We start from the raw sequence: 19,036 nt of genomic DNA, 5'->3' as shown, positions 1-19,036 counted from the left end.
TTTAATGGGAGAGAATTATACTGTTAGATCTTAGATCTGTGATCGGGATCACTTGTGAAGAATACACCAACCTGCAAACAAGGAGCTTGGCACGTTGGTCCTGCATCACAGCTGGGACGAACCAATCTCACTCCATGCAAAGGAAAAAGGGCACATCCAGCAACTACATCTCTAGCCTCATATTGAGGTGACCTGGAAGTTTTTTGCAGTGATATGAGCTCCCATCCCCTAAGAATTAGACCATGAACTCAACAGACTGAGAACTCTCCTCAGTCAGACAATTCATCCCAGAACCTACCTCGCAGTTATAAGGTTAGAAAGGATGTTAAATACTGACTAGCCCAGACAGGACTGCCCTCCCAGAGGTGCCAGGCTACAATGAACAGCTCAAGATGCTTTATGAGCTGACATTTTGGTTTTACTGTTACACTGGAGCAGTTCAAAAAAAGCAATTTGTTCTGTGGCTTAATGCATTTAGGAACCAAGGTGCAGCACATTTATTGTGGCAGAAAAACAACCTCAGGCCCCCCCCCCCCTTTGAAGCACAAAGAAAGCGAATGAAAAGCAAAGAAGTGAGCATGCAAGGTAGCAAAAGCTTATTAGTGAAGGGAACAGAAAAAATCGATCATTCTGACCTGTGCAGCAGCTGAGGATGTGGAAGCAGGAAACCCTGGAGACGTTACAAAGTGCCAGCAAGCCTGAGCAATCGTCTTTGTTTGTTGCTAATGAGCCATGGTGCTTTTTAATAATATATAAACCATTTAAAAGGACTTGATGGGAAGACCAAGGAAGTCAGTTGAAGCATTTCTACCTAGAGCGAGGTCAGAAAACACTGAAATGTTTTGTGAAATAGGGGAACAATGAACTTCTGCCAAATACAGAACAAGAGCTCAGCAAAACTGCTGGGGGTCCCAGGGGTCTCCTAGATGCTTGGACCCCCAAAGCATTATTTTTTGGCAGACCATCCTCCCAGAGGGTATGTCCCAAGCCGAAACTCCTGGAAACATCACAAGGGAGGCCCCAGATCCCTTCGGTCTGTGATGCTCTTATCAAGAAACTGCGGGGTTTCTATCTATGGGCAAAGCCCACAAGGTACCCAAGGATTCCTGGGTGTCATTGCTGTAGTTTCCAGGTTTTCAGCCATAGCTCATGTAAGCCCTGAGGACACATGCTGCATCCATGCCGGGTTTCCAGCCCCCCCAGGTAAGGAGTCTGGAACTGTGGGATCTCCAGCTTGGAGACAAAGAGCCTAGAAACTCTCACAGTGAGGAAAAGAAATGGGCAATCCTGGCAGTTTCACCCCTGTCATTAGCTGCTTTTAGCAGCAGAGAAGCTGCCAAGGCTGTCACATTCCCTGAAGAGCTGGAAATTACAAAAAGAAGTGCTTCATTTTTAGACTGACCACAGTTCTTTGCAATGTGTTCATGAGATTTCACACTTGTGGTATTCAAAGAAAAAAAAAAAAAAGATCTGGGTCTGATTCAGATAAAAATTTTATTAAAAACAAAATGAAATATCTCCAGCACGAAAATCCCACTTTTTGATCAATATGGCTTCCATTGATCACAGACTGCTTTGACAGACGCTTAGCAGGGATTCTCCACACAATTTTAGAAAAGAAGACGCTTCACCCCTGACTGATATTCAGCTATGTTAACAGCAGAAAACAGCAGATGAATTGCTCCAACTGCAAGAATGCAAAATCACTCTCTAGGACACAGGGATAAGGGGTAACTAGGTGTCCTGGTTTTGGCTGGGATAGAGTTAATTTTCTTCCTAGTAGCTGGTACAGTGCTGCATTTTGGGTTCAGTATGAGAAGAATGTGGATAACACACTGATGTTTTCAGTTGTTGCTGAGTCGTGTTTAGACTAAGTCAAGGATTTTTCAGCTTCTCATGCCCAGCCAGCAAGAAGGCTGGAGGGGCACAAGAAGTTGGGAGGGGACACAGCCAGGGCAGCTGACCCACACTGGCCACAGGGGTATTCCATACCATGTGATGTCATGCCCAGTATATAAACTGGGGGAGCTGGCCAGGGGGGCAGGGGGGGGCAGATCACTGCTCAGGGACTAACTGGGCATTGGTCCACAAGTTGTGAGCAACTGCATTGCGCGTCACTTGTTTTGTGTATTCCAATTCTTTTATTATTATTATTATCATCATTATTATTTTCTTCCTTTTCTGTCCTATTAAACTGTCTTTATCTCAAACCAGGAGCTTTACTTTTTTTTCCCCGATTCTCTCCCCCATCCCACTGGGTGGGGGCGAGTGACTGAGCGGCTGCGTGGTGCTTAGTTGCTGGCTGGGGTTAAACCACAAGACAAGGCAACAACACAATCTAATTGGGACAACGTAAAACTGAAGGTGTCATAGACACTGTATTAAGCCCTACAGAAAGTCCATGCCAGACTGTAGAGTCCAGATGTCGGGGCTGGATCCTCAGAGTGGTTACGCTGCTTTAATTGATGTTTTTACCATGACTGACAAGACACTGTCTTCATCCTGACAAGAGAAGCCAAAGTACCCGGTCGTGAAGGCAGATTAATAAATACATCATTGCAGATGGTGTTAGCGCAGCACCTCAGGGTGCAGTTTGTCCCCGCGCTGATAACCCTCTCACCCAAACCTTCCGTCTCCAGCACCACAGCGCCCTTCTCTCCCACCCTGATGTGTGCAGGATCACGGCCAAAAATACCACCTCATCCCTCGCTCTGAACGGGTTATTTTTACCTCCGTTTCCCCCTGCGAAGCTGGCTGCTGGCGCTGTCGGATTCACACAGTCCCCAAGGCTCCCCATTTATTCCCCTTTCCCTCCCTTCTCCCTTTCCCGGACCCTCCTTGCAGCCCTCATCTCCTCCCAAAGACACAACTGCTTTTCAGACCCAGTTTTGCTGCCTCAGTATCCAGTGTTTCCAACACCAGTCATGGCGGACATTGACAGCGGCCTGAATCGGGCTCGCCTGCGGCCCCGAGAGCCCGGGAGGACCTCCCCAGCGGGCTCCACCGCAGGCCTCGGGCAAGCTGGATTTCACATCGAAGCCATAATTTCATTATCTCAACCCAAAACGGCAATGAGCCGCTGTTCCTCGGCAGGGAAGCAGCCTTTGAGCCGCACACCCCTCGCCTTCTCCTCACGCCGCCTCAGCGCCGGGCCCCGCGCCACCCTCACCGGCCCGCCGCCGAACTACAACCCCCATCATGCCCCGCGGCGCGGCGCCGCCTGAGGGAGGAGGCGGGAAGGCTTCGCGGGGGCCGCCGGGAGTTGTAGTCCCGACCTTAGAGCCGCGGCGGTATCGGGGAACGGGCGGCGGGCGGCGAGCGAACTACCGGCGCCCGGGAGGAAGCGGGGGCGGTGGGACCGGGGCCGGCAGCGGGGCCGCGGCCCGGGAGCGGGATGCGGTGGCGGCCCGGGAAGCCGCTTCGCTGTTTGAGGCCGACGCCATGCACCCGGCCGTGGCGGTGGGGCTGGTGTTCGGCGGCTGCTGCAGCAACGTGGTGTTCCTGGAGCTGCTGGCCAGGTGCGGGGCCGGGGAGAGGTTTTGGGGGGGCAGATGGAGGGGGTTAGGGGCAGGAATGGGGATCGGGGGTCGGGGGAGGGTCGCCGGGGCTGGGGGCCGCAGGGTTTCCCTCACAGGTTTCAGGATTTGAGGGGAAAAAGCGGCAGCCGAGCCCAGGGGGTCTCCAGGAGATGGGGGGGGGGGGTGAGGTGAGAGGATTTTGGGGGGTAGTGGGGTTGCCGGGGCTGGTACCCAGCCTTGGGCTGGCCCTGAGGGGTTCTACGGCCCCGGCCTGGGGGGCAGCCCCCCCTCACAGCTTGGGGGGCAGCCCCAGGCCCTGGGGGCTCCTCGTCAAGGTGCGGAGAGGAGCCCGGGTGTGAATCGCCGGCCCCGGCCTCGTTGTTTCACCGTCTGATGGGTTTTATGGTTTTTTTTTTTGGGGGGGGGGGGGCTGTCTCCCTCTGCTTGGGCCCAGCCTGGTCCTAAGATGGGCCACTTCGCTATCCTGCCCAGGCACCGGGGATCTCCCGTCCCTGCTGACACGGGGACCACCGCATCAGCCTGGCCCTAAAGCATCCCCACCACCCCCCGCTCTCTGATCCTAGCTCCTCGTACAAGTTAACGGTGGAAATCCCAAGGAGAAGACGAGCAGGAGCTGGCCAGGGGTCCCCGGGGACGGCAGGCAGGGCCGAGGGAACGTCGTCCATCTGGAAATGTGATTTTCGGCGGCAGCGTCACGTGGCTGCAAAGCCAGTGTGATGAGAAGAGGAGTCCTTTGTGGCACTCGGAGCGAAGGCGAATTGCCAGGTTGCAGAGAGAGGAGGGCTGACATTTGGGGCATGTCCGAGCGCTGCATCACCTTCCTTAGCCTGATGGAGGAAGGCTGGCGTGGCTTGGGAAAGGCGATGGTCTGTGGGATTTGTTTTCAGGGCTGGTCAGCAAGCTGTGAAGGCGAAAGGGCTAGACCTGAATGGAAAAAAGTAATGGTTGAACTGGTTCTGTGTCTACAATCATAGTTAGTCAGTGTGGAGCTGCATCCCCTGACCATTCTGTACTATGTTCACTTCAGTCATGCCCAGGCTTTCGAAACTAGTAGTTAAAACCTGCCCTTACTTCCTCCCCACCCATCATTATCCCAGATTGTTAAGAGAAAAAGGGAGTGCAAAAGAGAGCCTGACACTGTAAGCCAGCAGTGGGGATATTTGCTTCAAAGTGGGAGGCCAGGACACAGGTACCTTACCACAAGGTTGCACAATCACTCAGCAATCGCGGGATAAATCAAGAAGCAGTTCCTGGAGGAAAAGACCTTGCATGGCAAGTTGTCTTTCCTCTCGGGGATTGCTCTAACCTCTGCCTTTCCTGCCTGGTTTTTGCTGCAGCATCAGTGAGGGAGGAGGAATGGGCCTATTCGAGGTGAAGAGAGCTTTGGATCTGGCTTATTGCATTTGCTTGCCACTAGGCTTGTGTCTCCTCTGGCCAGACCTTAAAACAAAAGTGAGCCATTTGGCCCTATTCAAAGGCTGAATTAGGTGTTTAAACCCCAGAAGGGATTTTGAGCAGGAAATCCCAGAGGTCCAATTGCAGACATCAAGGAAAAGCTGCTTTTTGCACACAAGCTTCTCTTAAGTATTGCCTCTCATCCACTTTAGAAATTCCCCTGTTCCTAACAGCTCAGTTCCTGTGCCCACCACTTGCCTTGTTCACCTTTGGTCCCTAAATTGGGGTAAGACTGGGTATTTCTTTGGGTCTTGGTGTTATCTAAGGGAAAAGTCCCTCCTGAAGATGAATCTTCCCATAACAAGCAAAGTCCTCGAACAGGATCACAGGAAGAGGCAGTGACCAGACTGACAGTCTAGTAAGGAACAACAAAGGTGATTGGAAGAAATTTGCTCAGGATTTATGAGGAAAGAGTAAAGGAATAAGAACTGTTTAGTCTAGAGATCCCTGAGGACAGACAAAAGACTTTAAACGTGTGGAGAATGGCTGCAGAGGAGATAAATTTTTCTGCTGGGCTCTGGAGGCAGAACAAGAAATAAGGGGCTTGAATTGCTATGAAAGGGATGTAAAGCAGGCCAAAAAAACAGGTTTGCTCCCTCTCAGTGTAGTGAAGTGGGTTTGTAAGAGAGAGTGGGGAAATTCCTTTTTGGAGGTTTTCAAGAGCAAGTTAAACAAGCCCCTGTCTGAATAACAGGAGGAGGCCTGGACAGGGCAACAAACACCACTCAGTTCATCCCATTTCTGCTGTCTGGAGCAACCTGACCTGTTCTGCTAGTGTCCTTTTCTGCTTGACCTGGGGAGGTCTGTCTTTGAGCCATGATGCCAAAGCTTTGTGCGTGATGTACATACAGGCCTGGTTAGAAAGCCCGTGATCTGCTCTTCGCCTTCTGAATCTGTGTCCTTGTGAGGTGCCTTCTCTGTAAAAACAGTTGAGGCTCTGCATGGTAGATATCAATGGGGTTTCTTCCCTGTATGGAGCAAATGGGGAGGCTGCTCTTCTGCAGGGTCCTTTGAAGGAATTCCTTATGACATGCGGAGTCTTCTGCAGTGATGGACAGAAATCTTCCTTGGAGAAGTGCTTTGGATGTGCTGAACTCGGTCTGAGTGAGTGCATCAGTGTGCCCCAAACTGATGTGCAGAAATTGGGCTAGACTGTTTGTGCTCTGCTGACGTGAACGAGAGCCCCGCTCTGGCTGTTTAATCCCACCGTCTGCTAGGGCTGCTAGACGGTAACAGCCCAGGCAATTCTGTCATAGGAGGCAGGGTTACAATTGCATCATAGTGTTTCTGCATTGCCTCTGGAGGACTCTCTTATCAGTTGGCTACAGCTAAAGCAGATCTTTTGTTGATGTATCCAGACTTCTTGTCACTTCTTTTAGGTCTATCAGTGTGTGTTAGAATTGTGAGACGAAGACATGGGCAGATACAGCCTGGGGTTTTTTTTTGTTCGTCTCTTTATCAGTCAACACTGTACAGATAATGTGAGGTCATATGTACAGCAAGTGACTGAATGCAAGGATCTGTGAATTGGGAGGAAACAAAGTCTAGTGCATGGAAACAGTCTTGGTTTATTCCAAGTTTAAACTTGCTTTGTATACCCCGACAGAGATGAGGTTTACAATCGTGGAGCCTGGTCTCTGTCTCCAGTTCAATATCTCTTCTCTTCACCAAAGTAACTTTTGAACCTCTTAATGTCATTGCACAGCAGGGACTGAAGTCTCCTGGACAATTAAGCTCTGAAAAATGTGAAAATTGGCAGGTGGGTAGAGGGGAGGGGCTCAGGCTAGTGCCTACTCCATGGAAAATGCAGGGAGAAGGTGGCCTTTCCAGGTGCTGTTTGGTGGCAACCACGTGCCAGCTCTGCATTAACCAGAGCACTGCTGCTGCTTCTGAGAAGTCTGGGGGGTGACGGAGATTTTGGAGGAGACCAGGCCTTCGGCTCTGCTACCCAGGAGACAGCTTGGTTATTCCTGTTCTCCAGTGTATCTTTCAGCTTGCATTCTGCAAAACTGTGTCTAGACCCAGCCTCTAACTACTTGTGACGGCATGTTGCGTGAGCAAGCTAAATGCTTGTGCAGCAGGGCGGGGATCGCGACTCAGCAGTGTGCAGCTTCTCTGTTAAGTCCTTGGCCTCGGTTTCTGTGTTGCACCAGAGAAAGGGGAAGTACTTGCTCAAATTCCTCTGTCTCCCACTGCAAATAACAGTGAGCTTTCTGATTATCTGACATGTCGTGGCCTCCTCTGAGCCCACAGCTGACTGTGTGCCTCCCAGGAAATCCTCTCCTGCTCCCTGTAAGCTTCTTAGGAAGGAGGCAGAGTCTGCAGCAGGCATGTCTGCTAGGAATGGGTGAGCAGCATGCAGGGAGTCTTTGTTTAATGTCAGGCTGTTACGGGCTCTCTTGCCCTTGAGTGTGATTCCTCTGCCCTCAGAATAAACACACAAGGTTGTTTTGCTCAAAGGTGGTGTCATTTCTGCTACAAGGGTAGTGATAACTGCAGTGCCTGGGTCTCTCTGGAAGGACAAAGATGCTCAGCTAAGAGGGTCTCTTCAAGGTCAGACACTGTTTTGTGGCTTTCAATACCTTGTAGAGTTTGAAAACTTCAGTGCAAAGCATGTGTTGCATTAGCAAGCCCCCTGGCTTGCCTGGCTATCACGTGGTATTTAATGCCATGACCTTTTTGGGCTCCCACAATGGGCTGTTGTAGGTTCCTTCTTGAACCTACAACCAACCTTTTGGCATCTGGCAAATGCAAGAGGGCAGAGAGCTAAAGCTTGCTGCGTAAATTGAAAGCAGGTCCGAGCTCATGTTCACGTGTTCTGGGGATGGGGTACAAGCAGAGCCATGGACACTACACCTTGCTCTGCAGACACGGACCTGACCTTGGGACTTCCCTCATGCAGTGGAAATAAGGGCTATCGGAAATCCTGCTGCCTTCCTCCGGGGTGGACTCATTTATTTGCCTCTGACAAATAAAGCAGCTTGTAGGTAGGGAAAGACCCTATCAAAACCACTTCCCCATGAGAAGGAGGGAGATCCATCTTCAGTATGGTTATGTCCGTGCTTGGTATTGCTCATTCGGATCCTATACCCTGGCGGGATGTTATACAGACGTGTGAGATGCGACCAATTTCCTCTTTCACTTCCTGACCCAATTCACCACGTGCCCATGATGGGGCTGGCTGCTCGCTTCCTCTTCGGAAATGTTTAAGGAAGGGATTGCTGCACATGTATCTACAAGTACAGGTGAATAAATATCTGCAGGGAAGTGTTTAACAAAGGCAACATGAGAACCTGGACAGATAAAGCAGTAAAGCCCCTCCAGGTTGATGCTCACTCTGGGATTATGAGCTGTTAGCCTCTTTTTATTGCAGTGTTTGTTCTCCACTGCATTGCTCTTATGCTTGTCTGTCTTCTCCATGCCTGCAGGCAGTTTCCAGGATGTGGGAACATAGTGACATTCTCCCAGTTCCTATTTATCGCGGTGGAAGGCTTTATCTTCGAAGCCAACTTTGGGAGGAAGAGGCCAGCCATACCAATGAGGTAACAGTCAATCTGAATGCTTTTGCTAGGCACAAATTGACTAGCTATCTATTATCTCAAGAAGTATTTAATAAAAAGGCTTATCCATTTATCCTGTCTAAATCCCATCCATTCTGCAGCATTTGCGAAGCCACACTGAGAACCTGTCATACCTGATAAAATATGAATTCCTTGTTTATCGAGAATTCTTAATAGGAAATTGCCATCAGATACTTTCCTGTCCAAGAAACAGGGCAGTATTTTGCACAGTTAAGAGTTTGCTGTGTTTGACAAGCTTGCTGTCTCTCTGGGGCTTGGTGCAATGGGCGTGGGAGGAAGAGGTTTACTGGAAGGCTGGCCAAATTCACTTCTGAATTTCTCCATCAGAGCTGATCTTGTCCTGGCAATGGCCTGGCATGTTCATGCTCTCCTCCCTGGCGCTCAGTGGCCAAAGTGAAGTGAGGAGGTTTTGTGGGGTTCCTTAGCAGAGTGCCTAGCCCGTGGCAAAACAAAGCGCTGTGCTGAGTGCTCGGGACAGAGATCCTCATGACAGAAAATTGAGGGCAAGTTTAGTGCCATTCGTGGCTGCATCACAGCAAGGAACTTCAATTTGTGGAGGCTCTCTAGCTTAGGTGTAGAACCATCGAGGTGTTCAGCCTGGATTTGAATAGTTTCTCCTTCCACTCAGGGTAGCAATGTCTGCTGGCAGAAATTGAATCCCCTCAAATCAAGCCTTGTCTTATGCCACCGTCCTTAGGAAAGGGGGGTCTGGAGGAAGTCCATGCTAAAAGGTCCCAGCTGGGCTATCCTCAGTTCCCCTCTGCTTCTGGGATTAGCACAAGCTGAGCCAGCGCAGGGCAGCCTGCTTCCTGTTCTAAGGACTTCCCTGCTACATCCAAACTGGATTGGTCTCCTTGTTAGTCCTTGTCACAGACCCAAGAGCTAGGTGGGCTCCTGCTCAGCTCCAGAGGCATGTCTCAGCATCCCAGGGAGGTACATGCATAGCCATCAGCTGGTTTTTGTGTTTGTGTTTCAGGTACTATTTTATCATGGTGGCCATGTTCTTCACTGTCAGTGTGGTGAATAACTATGCCCTGAACTTAAATATCGCCATGCCGCTGCACATGATCTTCAGATCAGTGAGTAATGCCATGCCATCCTTTCCCTGCTCATGGGGCATCTCTTCCCATCATCTCTGCAAGCACTGTCTCTGGTGCGTGTGTTCTGCCACCCTCTCTTTCCCTGAGTGCACCAAAACCCTGTGCAAATACTAAACTCTAGCTAACTTGTGGGGAGAGCAACCTTGCTTTGAAGGCTAAGCTTAAGTAAGTTCTCACTTTCACAGTGTTGATCACTAACCTTAACTTAATGGACAGATGAGGAGACTGAGGCTCACACAGGCTTCATATTTCCAAAGGTGATGGGGAAGTAACAATGACAAAACCAAGCCCAGACTCTGGCTGTCAGCCCTGGGAAGGCTGAATTGCTGGCCAAAGGGACTCAGCTTTCCCTTCCACTGCACAGCTACACCAGGGGGTTCATGTCCTAGTGTAGGTGTCTCAGTTAAACACCCCAGGTCAGAGAGCATGGCTTTGGCCTATTTCCACCTGCACTGTTAGCGCATAGGTCTTTGCTTTGGAAAATGCTATTAAAATGCATCTTTACTTAACTGTAGATGAGTGTCAGGCTAAAACTTCTGTTAAAACCAAAGAAAATGTAGCCCCAGCTGTTGGGAATAATAAAATCTGCTGGGCAGATCTGCTGAGCGGGGGCTGTTCTCCCACAACATGTCATGGGGTTGAGATACCTGAAGTCAGGAGAGGTTAAAAAGAAGAAAAACACACAACAGTCTAGGAACCCTGTCCTGCATTAACCACGAGGGACGGTTCTTGTATTGCAGCCCTGCAGTCAATCTACAGAGCCATACTCCTGTTCCGAATTAAAACAAACAGTGATTTGGCCATGTTCTGGTCTGTATCACACACTAAGTGTCACGAGTGGGCCAAAAAAGGGAGAGGCCCACTGGCCGGAAGATCCTAGTAGCCTGTTTGCCTCAGCATCCTTGTTCCCAAGCCACTCAGCTCAACTTCTCCCCTCCTCCTAGCTGAAGTGAGACTCTCTCCGCCGTGTCAGTCTCCCTGATCCTGTCCTGGCATTTCTGTTGGTGTTGTGGCATTAGTTGTATTGAGTTTGTGGTGTTTCTCTGGGGCGGGTGTCCCAGTCCAGGGAATTTTGTCATGCTGACCTTCTGTTTTGTTTTTCTCCTCCTCTCTCTTCTTTCCCAGGGCTCTCTCATAGCAAGCATGGCTCTAGGTATCATCATTTTGAAGAAAAGGTAAATCCTCTTACAAGCCTCTTACATCATCAGAGAATGCTTTGCCATTGACTTAATCCTTACTGGTGTTTAGTGCCCTCCCCTTTCCTGTTAAATATTCTTGGTTTTACCGATGGGGAAACTGGGGCACAGAGGTGTGCCTCCACTAGAGGCTGGAATAGTTCCCTCTTCTGCATTTCCACCACCCCTCACTCCTTTGTTTAAGGCAAGCATGGACTGAAGAGAGAGCTTTGACGCATGGCTGCAGCCCTCTATGTTAGCTCTTTTCTTTCCTCTTACTTGTGTGAGGCTGGTACCACTCCCGATGGACGGGTGTACTGGGTCTGGCTGGGATGGAGTTAACTTTCTTCATAGCAGCTGTCATGGTGCTGTGTTTTGGATTTGTGGCTAAACCAGCGTTGATAGCACACTGATGTTTTGGCTGTTGCTGAACTATGCTTACACAGTGTTGAGGCTTTCTCTTTTTCCCACTCTGCCTGCCTCCCCAGCGAGTAGGCTGGGGGTGGACGAGAAGTTGGGAGAGGATGCAGCTGGGACAGCAGACCCCAAATAGCCAAAGGGATATTCTATGCCAAATAATGTCGTGTGCTGCAATAGAAACCAGGGTAGAGGAAGAAAGGGGTTGGGGGGAGTTGGCTTCCAAGATGGCCATGCTTGTGGGAGGTGGTGAGTGATTGCTTCTGCATTGGTTTTGTTCTTAGTTCCCCCCCACCACCACCTATTAAACTCTTTAGCTTGACCCACGAGTTTTCTCACTCTTGCTCTTCTAGTTCTCTCCCCCATCCCACAAGGTGGGGGGATTGAGCGAGCGGCTGTGTGGGTGCTTGGCTGCTGGCTGGGGTCAATCCACCACGGTGGGCAAAGACATCAGGACAGGAGGGTCCTCCCAGCTGCTTGGGGTCTGGCTGTAGGACCAATGTGGGCACATCCCCTGCCATTCCATCGCTATGCAGAGACCTGCGCTGGCTTTGATCTGAGAGGGATCCTTTGCCATGGGCAAGGAAATCTTGGTCCAAATGCTTCTTTTTTGTTGCAGTTGGAGTAAGTTGACCTTCCCTCCCAGCAATGTCCAGTGTTAGATAATGGGTATGTGCCCATTACCACAAGTTCACACCAGTGTATTGGAGCAAAATGCAATGCAAGGGAACAGTAGATGAACAACACGGGGGTGGGCTGGGTCACTGACATCTCTCTTCTCCCCCTGTGCAGATACAGCGTATCTAAGTACACATCCATAGCCCTGGTGTCCCTGGGGATATTTACCTGCACTTTCATGTCTGCAAAGCAAGTGGTAAGGTTTGGAAAGCGCCTGAGGTTATAGCTGTGAACCTTATTGACAGAAGGAGCTGCTGTCAGCACCTTCATCAGTAATTCCCTTTGTCTGACTATTAATGGAGAGACGAGATGTCTCCTAGCTCCTAGATCTGCTCCTCAAAAGCTCTTGTTCCTGGTCTCATTTTCCTGTGGTTTGGAGGGAAGGGATGCACACGCATGTGGTTTAACTTAATTACAGATGCCTTTTAGCCTGTTCATGTTGCTTTTTGCTGAGAATAAACCATTATTTTTTGCCACAGAGATAACAGGTAGAAGCTGTTTTTTCTTGGCCTTACTATGATGTGTTGCAGTTAAGGTGAATCTTAAACAAAACTCAGCCATCTTAAATCTTCGCTCTTTTTATCCCAGAAGAGATTGTCGGCTTTCAGGCTAGATTTTTCCAGACCTGTTGTCATCCAGAGTGACTTTCTGTGACCCTTGAAATAAAGTGCATGTATTTGGAGAACAGGAGGGAGTGAAGAAAATCCATGTGTAACACCACTTTGGGCTTTTCCTGGGTCAGCACGCACAGCCTGATCTTGTCAGCTGAAGACAGAAAAATGGCATAAAGTGGTGGTCAAGTGAAAATTGGTTGCACTTAATCCAGCTCTGAGAGATTGGAAATGAAACAGGGCTGTCAAGCCTCCAAGTCCCCCATTATTTAATAGCTTTTTATGCTCTCAGAATGTCTGAGGAAGGTCTGTGCTGTGCAGCCTTGCTCTGTATTAATCCAGATATAAACTCTCAGCAGGCATGGGGTTTTGGTGTAGCAAGGTCAGTTGTGGCAAAGGTGAGTAATCTAATTTGGCCTAAACAACAGTGAAAGATTTGAGCCAAGTCATGCTACCTAGAGTTTTACCCTCAGCCAACAGCATCTACAGGCCTGGTTTCCTCAATGTCTTGACTGCAAGCCAGAGCCCTGGTTTTAGTACCTGACTGGGGCTTGGCCAGAGCCCTTGTTCTTTCCTGCACACTCGCCTCTGAGATGGGGACAGAGGAGCCTGCTAATGGGCTCTCTTTGAGAGCTTTCTAAATGGCACTGATTATTTTTGTGGTTGAAGAATGTGGTTTCTCGCCAAGCCAGGGCATTTCTTTCAGAAAAGCTACTTTCTTGATCAGACGTTTACACATTTTTGCTGGAATTTGGTGCATTCCTTGAAGCAGAGTGGAAAGCAAAGTGTGGTATAGTTGCTGCCACCTCTCTTCAGCCAGGGAAGCAACTCTGGAGAATGTGAGACCTTGGGCAGTCTTTGCTTTATGGGCTTGCTTGGAACGCAACACACAAACCAAGAGTGAGGTAGAGGCAGGTCTGAATGAGCTGCAGGGACATGGTAGCTCATGGTGACTGTGTTGTGTCTCCCTCCACCAGGCATCTGACTCCAGCTTAAATGAAGAGGACGGACTCCAGGTTTTCTTGTGGTGGCTGCTAGGTATGTGAGTGCCACATCTCCAGTCGACCTTGCTGGGTTACTGGCAAGACTCGGCTCTTTGATGTCCTTGGCCATGTGGGTTGTGCAAGGCAGACTGTGGTGGGAGTCCTCTTGCTGTGGTTAAGTTGTGCTGAGCATCTGGTGGGTGTTGATTTGCAAAGAATGGGGTTTTGTGGCACTCATTAGCAGCTTTGTGCAAGGAGGTACTCTTCATTTGGCCAACAAGTTAAATACGGCACCTAAGGGGTTTCTGCAAGGTAGTGGCTTAGTGACAGAATGAGACTACAGTCATGCATGTTTGCAGATAGCTTCTTGATTTCTCTTTGCAAAAGCAGCCCTACCTGATATACCTGATGCCATGAGATATGCTGCAGAGAGGGAGAGGGGCTGCAGCTGGTTCAAGTGTTCATTCAGCACAGTATTTCACGGAGGAGTCTTTAAAGTCTGGCACTTGAGTCTATTTTTATACCCCCAACCTAGGTCTCTTGGTGGCTTTTGGGGAAACCTGGGATTGATGTATTGTCAGCAGTGGCAAATGGCTGTATCCATGCTATCCCGCCACCTCTGTGTGCCAGGGCTGAGTCTCTTTTTAAGAGGTGTTCTTTTCAGAAGTCTCTTGGCATCTCAGCCTTTGTAATAAGATACCTGTGTCCCCAAGACCATTATCAGTTTTCTTACCAAGTCTGAATTTTTGCTTTTTTCACTGAAAGCCAAATTGTGGGGGAGTCTTCAAGCTGGTTGACTTGAGCTATGCCTTGCTTGAGCAGCGTTGCAAGGTTGTGCTTCTGTTCCAGGTATTGCTGCACTCACCTTCGCCCTCCTCATGTCTGCCAGGATGGGGATTTTCCAGGAGACGCTGTACAAGCAGTTTGGGAAGCACTCCAAAGAGGCCCTTTTTTACAATGTAAGTCACCATGTCTTTTCTGTTGCTTTTACTAGGCAGATAGAACTGCTAAGAGAGTCCCTTCCCCTCCCACCATGTACTCGGCACAAATCCAAAGAATCACACGCTGCAAGGCTGGAGCAGTGAAGAGTGTGCTGTCATCCAGATGTGTGAGGCTGGTTTCCCGGGATGAGAAGTCGGGTGTGTTCACATAATCTGTTAACATCACATCTTTACTTTTCTCTCCAGCATGCGTTACCGCTTCCTGGCTTTCTCCTCCTTGCCCCAAACATCTACCACCATGCAGTCCTCTTCAGCCAGTCCGGTAAGTGTTGCACAGATGGATCCTTGCTCTCGTACCTTTCTGTCCTGTGGAAAAGTCCTTCCTTCTGCTGTAGAAAGCTTTTAGTCCACCAGTTGTGTGTGTCACTGTCATCTTGGGATATTCAAGCCCTTTGAATTTTCAGGTTTGATAGAAAGCCAAAAGCCAAAAAACCCCACGCTGTCTTGAGGACGTCGTCCAATCTTTTCCCCGTGGTGGGCCAGATGCCACCATGCTTGGACAAGTGGTGGTTGCTGAGAGCCTGGCCATGGGCAGCTGAGCGTTCAGCTGGTGCCACAGCAGCTTGCAAAGCTAAGCCATGAGTTATTCTTTGGATCGCTGTGATTAAAGCCCAAGCTTCTCACTACTGCACACGCATACACCTGTTGGGCCCAGCCAGATTGCTCATCTGCTTAAGCTTAATAGTAGAATTCACCAGGCTTTTCAATGCCAGCAAGCTTCCTATATCCCTGATCTTGTGAAACTGCAGGGGTCTTTGCTGAATAGGTTTGCTGGTTCTCTAATCCCCTCTGGGTAGGGGGATTGTTTGCATGCGTAGACCATTTTAACCTGTTCATTAATATCATTGCAATATATTTCTAGCATGCTACACCTGTCTCAAGGAAAGCATGAGGTGACCCCTGGGGAAAGGAATGTGGTAGTTCAAAAATGGGAGTAACAGGACCAAATCCTCAACCACAGGTGTCAACATGGACCCGTTGGCTTTTGTTTTGCTGGTGCTACGCAGGCTTTGCCACGCTAGTGCTGTCAGCTTCTTGGAGCGACATAGTTGATTCATCCGGTTTTAATAGTAGGACAACCCTGACACAAGAAAGCAAGACAGATTTTTCTTTTAATGTCTTTTTCCGTAGCCTACTTCTTCCTCCATCTTCCTTTCTTCCCTACAGAAGTCCAAGCAGAAACATCTGCGAACTCTCTTGTATTTGTCATTTACCACAGTAAGAACAAGATAACCCTCCATTTGGTGCAAAATCAAAATGTGCCCACACCTCAGTCTGCCTGATGCAGCAATGGCCTCCTGAAGCTGCAGTGTGTCCCGGATCACGGTCAATCCAGGACAGGACAGAGACACCTCTCCTTGCATCTTCTTTAAGCATTAGCAGGGCAGTGACCTTACTCTGTCCTTTTTCCCCGCAGAGCCATTCCAGGTCCCAGTGATTGGGCTGACCCTACCGATCATGTGGTTCTACCTCCTCATGAACGTCATCACTCAGTATCCTTTCAAAGCTCAGCTTGAGACACGCCACGGAGATGGCAGCAGGGTGGGAGGGGAGGAATGGGGTGGAGGTGCCATGTCTTTGGAGCCTTCCCTACGTTTAGGAGCTGATGTTCATCTAAGTCTTGGAAAATAGAGAGTGAAATTTAACCTGGGACTTAATTTTTTTTTTTCCAGGGTGGCTGAACCACCTGGCCACCACCTCTTGGGAAATATAGAGGGGAATTTAACCGGGGGCTTATGTTCTTTCCAGGGTGGCTGAAATCTGCCACCACCTCCCCAGGGACAGGCCGACTGGTATAAACTCACGGTGGTTTTGCTAGCCAGCTCTAAGTAGAAGGGACAGATCAGGAGCTATTTGTAATATATACTGATGTGAAGTCTTCCAGGCAGCGAGGACAGCTCTGAAAGTCTGAAGAAGCCGAGATGCCCTCAGGAAAGAGACCCTTCAGTCCAAGGCTCTCTTAACTGTTTTCCTCTCGCTGTTGAAAGAGTGCTGTGCTCTCTTGCTGCTCATGCTCCTCCATGAAACCCCCTTCTTTAATCTGCCTTTCCTGTGCCCCCTCGGGGGGGGAAAGGGGACTTCTGGTGAGTATAAATGGAGAAGTCTGATTTTAGCTTCCCTTGGCTCCATGGCCATTAACCTTTTGACAATGCATCAGCCCCAGCTGCTCTAGTGGGGTAGTTTTGCAGTCCCAGAGCAAGCCTGGGGGGAGTCTGGGTGATTTGCTGTGTCCCTGGGGTTTGTAATGAAGCTGTTCATATCTGTAGAAATGCTGATGTGAGGAGAAGGGAATTTTATTCCCTCTATAACCAGACTGGCGCGATCCGTTGCCCAGTCCTTTTCACCTCTGAAGGCCTGCCCAGGTGTCTTCCCTCTTCAGCCCCGATGTCCCCTTACCTCCGCCCACCCAGATACGTCTGCATCCGAGGCGTCTTCATCCTCACCACGGAGTGCACATCCCTCACCGTCACGCTGGTGGTGACTCTGCGCAAGTTTGTCAGCCTCATCTTCTCCATCCTTTACTTTCGCAACCCCTTCACGGCCTGGCACTGGCTGGGCACCGCCTTCGTCTTCGTAGGGACTCTCATGTACACGGAGGTGTGGAACAGCCTCGGGCCCTTCCTGGCCCGCTGGAGGAAGAGGCCGAAGGAGGAGTAACAGCCGGGGACTCTCTGCAGGGACCTTTTTATTGTTTTATAGAGCAGAGCAGCAGGGAATCCCCCAGAGGGGGGTTGTTTTTATAACACAGGGGAGGTGTTGGCTGTGCCAAGCTTCTGGGAAACGTGGAGCCTCTGCTGGGAACCTACCTGAAATGGATCATGGAGAGACGATACGGTTATTTTTGCAAGGTTGCATTTTTTTTATGCAACCCCTTTAGCTTCCAACCTCTCCCCCTGGTTTTTTTTTGTTTGAATAACCCTTTTTAAGTAATGTAAAAGCTGACCAGTTCTCTGTTAGGAGCCCAGCCTTGTTGTGGTGCTGTTGTCCACTCCTCCTGGCTTTGATGAGCTGGACCCTGAGCATGTTTGGTGCCGTCCTTTAGTGTCCAGGTGGCCGTAGCGTATGGCTGAGCCCCGGGGACCTGCTGTTTGTGCAGCAGGTTGTTAGTTACACTGGAAATGCCAGGCCTGGCTGTTAACCTGAGTCCTTGTTGCCTGGTCCTACCACCTGTGCTGGGAGAGTGTCAGATAGATACACCTATAGCTAGAGCCTTCCAGTCTGCCCAGTAGATTCTCCACTGGGGAATGGCTCAGGGGACTGATTCCCAAGCCACCGAGCCCCCATCACTAGTAGCACCGCCTAGTTGGGAGCCTGAGGAAACCAAAAAGGAGTGATGCTAAGGGGACAGAAAGTGCCACTGTGTCACCTTTGCAGCCTTCTCAGGGAGATGGTGAAGTGCTGTTGAGGCTTCGCTGAGTCATCGGACGTTGCTCTGGTACTTCATCAGCTGGAGGGTATCATGCGTTCCTCCTGCTTTGGTTAGGTCCTCAGTGCAGGTCACTTTTCAGTCGCTTCCTACTTTTTCCCTCATCACAAGTGTGTTCAGTGGGCTTTGTTACCAGCAGTCAGCTGCAACGAACTGTGCTGAGCCCCCAACGCTCCTGTGGTCCCCCCAGATCCAGCCCAACCTCAGGGTTCAAATGATGCCAAGAAACTTAAGAAGGGCCAGTACAGCTGAGCTTATTTCTGCCGCTGGGAGGGGCTGGTTTTACTGTCCCTTCACCCAGTTCTCCTCTTTTCTTTTCTTCTCCCACCCCTTGGGCATCAGCTTCACTCGTGGCATTTCTGTGCATCATAGCAGCATCCACCTGGTGCAGGACCGGCGTCCCTTAGTGTTACCCCTCACCTGGGGCAGGAGTGGCCTTCAGGAGCTTTTGAGTGTGTGTCCCAGCAAGGTGAGGAGCAGCAGCCACAGCTCTTCTAGGAGCGGCTCAGTGTTGGGCAGAGCAACGGTTCGCGCGCAGCCTTGTCTCGGCGCAGCAGGGAGCACTGTTTTGTGCTGCCTCAGTTTTCCCGGAGCAGCTTGTTTTCATCATCCTGATACTGTCCCCACTCAACCGTGATAATTGGGGCATCCAGCACTGTCAACCTGATTCACATCAAGCTTGGCCAAGTAAGGACTGTACTCCATTATTCCTCCACCCAACATCCCGATGGCTTCCAGCCTTGGTGTTTACAACCCCTCCGGCATTAAACCTGTGCTTGTGGTGGGTTAACCCCGTCCGGCCACAAAGCACCACACGGCTGCTCACTCACTGTCCCCCACAGTGGGATCAGGTCGGGGGGGAATAGGAAGAGCAAACCTAAGAAAATGTGTGAGTAGAGACAAAGGTGGTTTAACAGCAAAGGAAAGAGGAAGGGTTAAAAAAAAAACCCCAAGTGATGCAAAGGCAACCACCCACCCACTATGCCCAGCCAGTCCCCAAGCAATGGCTGCCTTCCCCCAAAAAAACCCCTCCCCTCCGTTTTTATTGCTGATTTTTATCTGCATTGGT

At 50.0% G+C, this 19,036-nt stretch overlaps 1 protein-coding gene across 1 annotated transcript; it reads left to right on the top strand.

Moving 5' to 3' along the window:
* The first annotated feature begins 3,279 nt into the window (after nt 1-3,279).
* SLC35B4 (solute carrier family 35 member B4) lies at nt 3,280-18,424 on the top strand. Its single transcript, XM_052790233.1, has 10 exons — nt 3,280-3,518; nt 8,423-8,536; nt 9,552-9,654; nt 10,801-10,850; nt 12,060-12,141; nt 13,534-13,594; nt 14,389-14,498; nt 14,727-14,802; nt 15,958-16,033; nt 16,952-18,424. The coding sequence occupies exons 1-10, from the start codon at nt 3,442-3,444 to the stop codon at nt 17,196-17,198; spliced, it is 996 nt and encodes a 331-aa protein (XP_052646193.1). The 5' UTR covers nt 3,280-3,441; the 3' UTR covers nt 17,199-18,424.
* Nucleotides 18,425-19,036: the final 612 nt, after the last annotated feature.

Source organism: Harpia harpyja, chromosome 6 (assembly GCF_026419915.1).
Source record: "Harpia harpyja isolate bHarHar1 chromosome 6, bHarHar1 primary haplotype, whole genome shotgun sequence".
In the NCBI taxonomy this organism is placed as follows: Eukaryota; Metazoa; Chordata; class Aves; order Accipitriformes; family Accipitridae; genus Harpia; species Harpia harpyja.
Note: the sequence above shows the minus strand (reverse complement) of the source record. Positions and strands in the feature narration are given on the sequence as shown.

What these genes read in the sequence shown, in the direction of transcription:
- SLC35B4 (XM_052790233.1), top strand. Translation starts at nt 3,442, where the DNA reads ATGCACCCGGCCGTGGCGGTGGGGCTGGTGTTCGGCGGCTGCTGCAGC. An exon ending in AGTCCTCTTCAGCCAGTCCG is followed by an intron (nt 14,803 to 15,957) that starts GTAAGTGTTGCA and finishes TTTTCCCCGCAG; the next exon opens with AGCCATTCCAGGTCCCAGTG. An exon ending in CTCATGAACGTCATCACTCA is followed by an intron (nt 16,034 to 16,951) that starts GTATCCTTTCAA and finishes CCGCCCACCCAG; the next exon opens with ATACGTCTGCATCCGAGGCG.